This window comes from Aythya marila, assembly GCF_965140915.1.
Source record: "Aythya marila genome assembly, contig: HAP1_HAP1_SCAFFOLD_186, whole genome shotgun sequence".
Classification (NCBI taxonomy): domain Eukaryota; kingdom Metazoa; phylum Chordata; class Aves; order Anseriformes; family Anatidae; genus Aythya; species Aythya marila.
In genome coordinates, this window is record NW_028137527.1 from 226786 (window position 1) to 229834 (window position 3049).

A 3049-nucleotide genomic window follows, 5' to 3' on the forward strand; every position below is an offset into this window, starting at 1 on the left:
TCTTCCACAGGCGGCAGCCTCACTCAGTGCAGGTCCACCTGCTCGACGGTGGTCTCCTCCATGGCCTGCAGTGTGGAACCCTGCTCCACAGTGGTACTCCATGGGCTGCAGGTGGGCAGCCTGCTTCACCGTGGTCCTCACCACAGGCCACGGGGGACTTCTGCTCCGACACCTGGAGCACCTCTCCCCCTCATTCTTCAGTGACTTTGGTGCCTGCAAGACTGTTCATCACTCCTCTCACTCTCCCAGCTGCTCTGTGGCACAGCATTTTTTTTTCCATGCCTTAAACATGCTCTCACAGAGGTGCAAAACAACATCACTTATTGGCTCATCTCTTGTCAGCAATGGGGTCCTTACCTAACATGGGGCAGCTTCTACGTCCTTCTCACAGAAGCCACACTTATGACCCCCTGGTACCAAAACTTTGCCATGTAAACCCACTACACCCAGCACTTCCTATGTCCCAGGGAGCTTTTGGGACTCTCTTTGAGCACGTTCTAATGTGACGGCAACTCTGAAAGCAGATGTGCGTGTTTAGGCATGGCTCTTTGTAGTGGGTTTACGTGGCAAGGTTTTGGTAGCAGAGAGCCATAGGGGTGGTTTCTGCGAGAAAGATCTAGAAGCTGCCCCATGTTTGGGAAGGGCCCCATTGTTTTCCAGATCCGAGCCAATAAGCAATGTTGTTTTGCACCTCTGTGAGAGCATATTTAAGACAGGGAAAAAAACGCTGCACCACACAGCAGCCGGGAGAGTCAAGGGAGTGAGAAACAGCCTTGCAGGTGCCTAGGTCAGTGCAGAAGGAGGGGGAGAGGTGCTCCAGGCGTCGGAGCAGAAGTCCCCTGCGGCCTGTGGTGAGGACCATGGTGAAGCAGGATGTCCCCCTGCAGCCCATGGAGTACCACAGTGGAGCAGGGTTCCACGCTGCAGCCCGTGGAGGAGACCACGGTGGAGCAGGTGGCCCGGCAGGAGCTGCTGCCCGTGGGGGAGCCAGGTTGGAGCAGTTTTCTCCTGAGGGATGGACCCCGTGGTACGGACCCATATCTGGAGCAGTTCTGGAAGAGCTGCTGCCTGTGGGAAGCCCACGCTGGATCCGTTCATCAAGGACTGCATCCCGTGGGTGGGACCCCACAGCACAGGGGATGAGAGTGACCGAGAAGGAGCGGCAGAGAAGAAGTGCTGTAGACTGACCATAACACCCATTCCCCCGTTCCCTTGCGCCACTCAGGGGGAGGAGGTGGAAGAGGGTGGACGGGGGGGGGAAGGTGCTTTTGGTTTCTTTCCTTTGTTTCTCACTTCTCTAGCTTGTTAGTGATGAGCAATAAATCTTACTATCTCCTTATGCCGAGTCTGTCTTGCCCGTTACAATAATTATTGCATGATTTTCTCGTCCTTATCTCAACCCTTGATCCCTTTTCACATCTTTTCTCCCCATTCCTCTTTGAGGAGGGGGAGTGAGAGAGCGGCTGTGGTGGAGCTCGGCTGCCCACTCGAGCGGAACCACGACACTCTTTTAGGAGGGAAATAGAATAATGAACCAAAATGAAGAATGTTACTTCTAAGTGAACAAAATTACTCAGGATATTAGTGGAAACTAACAGCAACACAAGATCAAAGAATTGGCATGGCCTATCATGAGTAACGTTTTCAGTTGTTTTCAGAAGAAGAGAGGCAAGAATATTATTGGTTATGAAAAACACCTGCCCATCAGTTTCCATATGGCATTCTTGAGCTCCTGGCTCCTCATGCTGTAGATGAGGGGGTTCACTGCTGGAGGCACAACTGCATACAGGACTGCGAGCACCAGGTCCAGGGATGGTGAAGAGATGGATGGGGGCTTCAGCTGGGCAAACATGATGGTGCTCATAAAGAGGGAAACCACAGCCAGGTGAGGGAGGCATGTGGAAAAGGCTTTGTGCCGTCCCTGCTGCGAGGGGATCCTCAGCACAGCCCTGAAGATCTGCACATAGGACAGAGCAATGAAAACAAAACAACCCCCAAAAAGAAAAGCAGTAACCACAAGAACTTGAACTTCCCTTAGGTAGGAGTCTGAGCAGGAGAGCTTGAGGATCTGGGGGATTTCACAGAAGAACTGGTTGAGGGTATTGCCATTGCAGAGAGGCAGTGAAAATGTATTGGCAGTATGCAGCACAGCGTGGAGAAAGCCACTGCCCCAGGCAGCTGCTGCCATGTTGGCACAGGCTCTGCTGCTCAGGAGAGTCCTGTAGTACAGGGGCTTGCAGATGGCGATGTAGCGGTCATAGGCCATGACGGTGAGAAGAGATAATTCTGATGAAATCAAAAAGACTAGCAAAAAGACCTGTGCAGCACATCCTGGGTAGGAAATGACCCTGGCATCCCAGAGGAAATTGGCCATGGCTTTGGGGACAGAAGTGGAGATGGAGCCCAGATCGAGGAGGGCAAGGTTGAGGAGGAAGAAGTACATGGGGGTGTGGAGGCGGTGGTCGCAGGCTATGGCAGTGAGGATGAGGCCGTTGCCCAGGAGGGCAGCCAGGTAGATGCCCAGGAAGAGTGCGAAGTGCAGGAGCTGCAGCTCGCGCGTGTCTGCGAATGCCAACAGGAGGAACTCACTCACAGAGCTGCTGTTAGGCATTTGCTCATTCTGGGCATGGGGTCCTGCGAATGCCAGCAGGAGTAACTCGGTGATAGAGCTGCTGTTACACATTTATTGCCCCTGGGCAAGGTAGTCTGTCCAGAAGAAGAAATGACATTGTAAAATTTAAGGACTTCTCTGACCAAAATACTTTGCACGTCTCATAGAACAGTCACACACAACACATTCTTTCCCATTCCTTTCACAGGAAGAGCTTTCTGCAGCTGCTTGGCTTACCTCTGCTTGATGCTCTGAGGGTGCCACAAGAGGCAGGGGGCTGTGCTGTGGGCTCTGCAGCAGTCAGTCCTGGTCTACAGCAACAGGTAAAAGGAAATCTGCAGTGATCTGAGAAGTGCACAGGCCAGGGACATGTCCCTGTTGGCGGGACATGAGGAGAAGGTCAAATAACTCCTTAAGAAACAACAAAGGTGATGCCGG

At 52.8% G+C, this 3049-nt stretch overlaps 1 protein-coding gene across 1 annotated transcript; it reads right to left on the reverse strand.

Moving 5' to 3' along the window:
* Positions 1-1684: 1684 nt before the first annotated feature.
* On the reverse strand, positions 1685-2611 carry LOC309890753 (olfactory receptor 14C36-like; the record flags this gene model as incomplete). Its single annotated transcript, XM_082785158.1, has 1 exon — positions 1685-2611. One exon carries the CDS (start codon positions 2609-2611, stop codon positions 1685-1687), a length of 927 nt encoding a protein of 308 aa, XP_082641284.1.
* Positions 2612-3049: the final 438 nt, after the last annotated feature.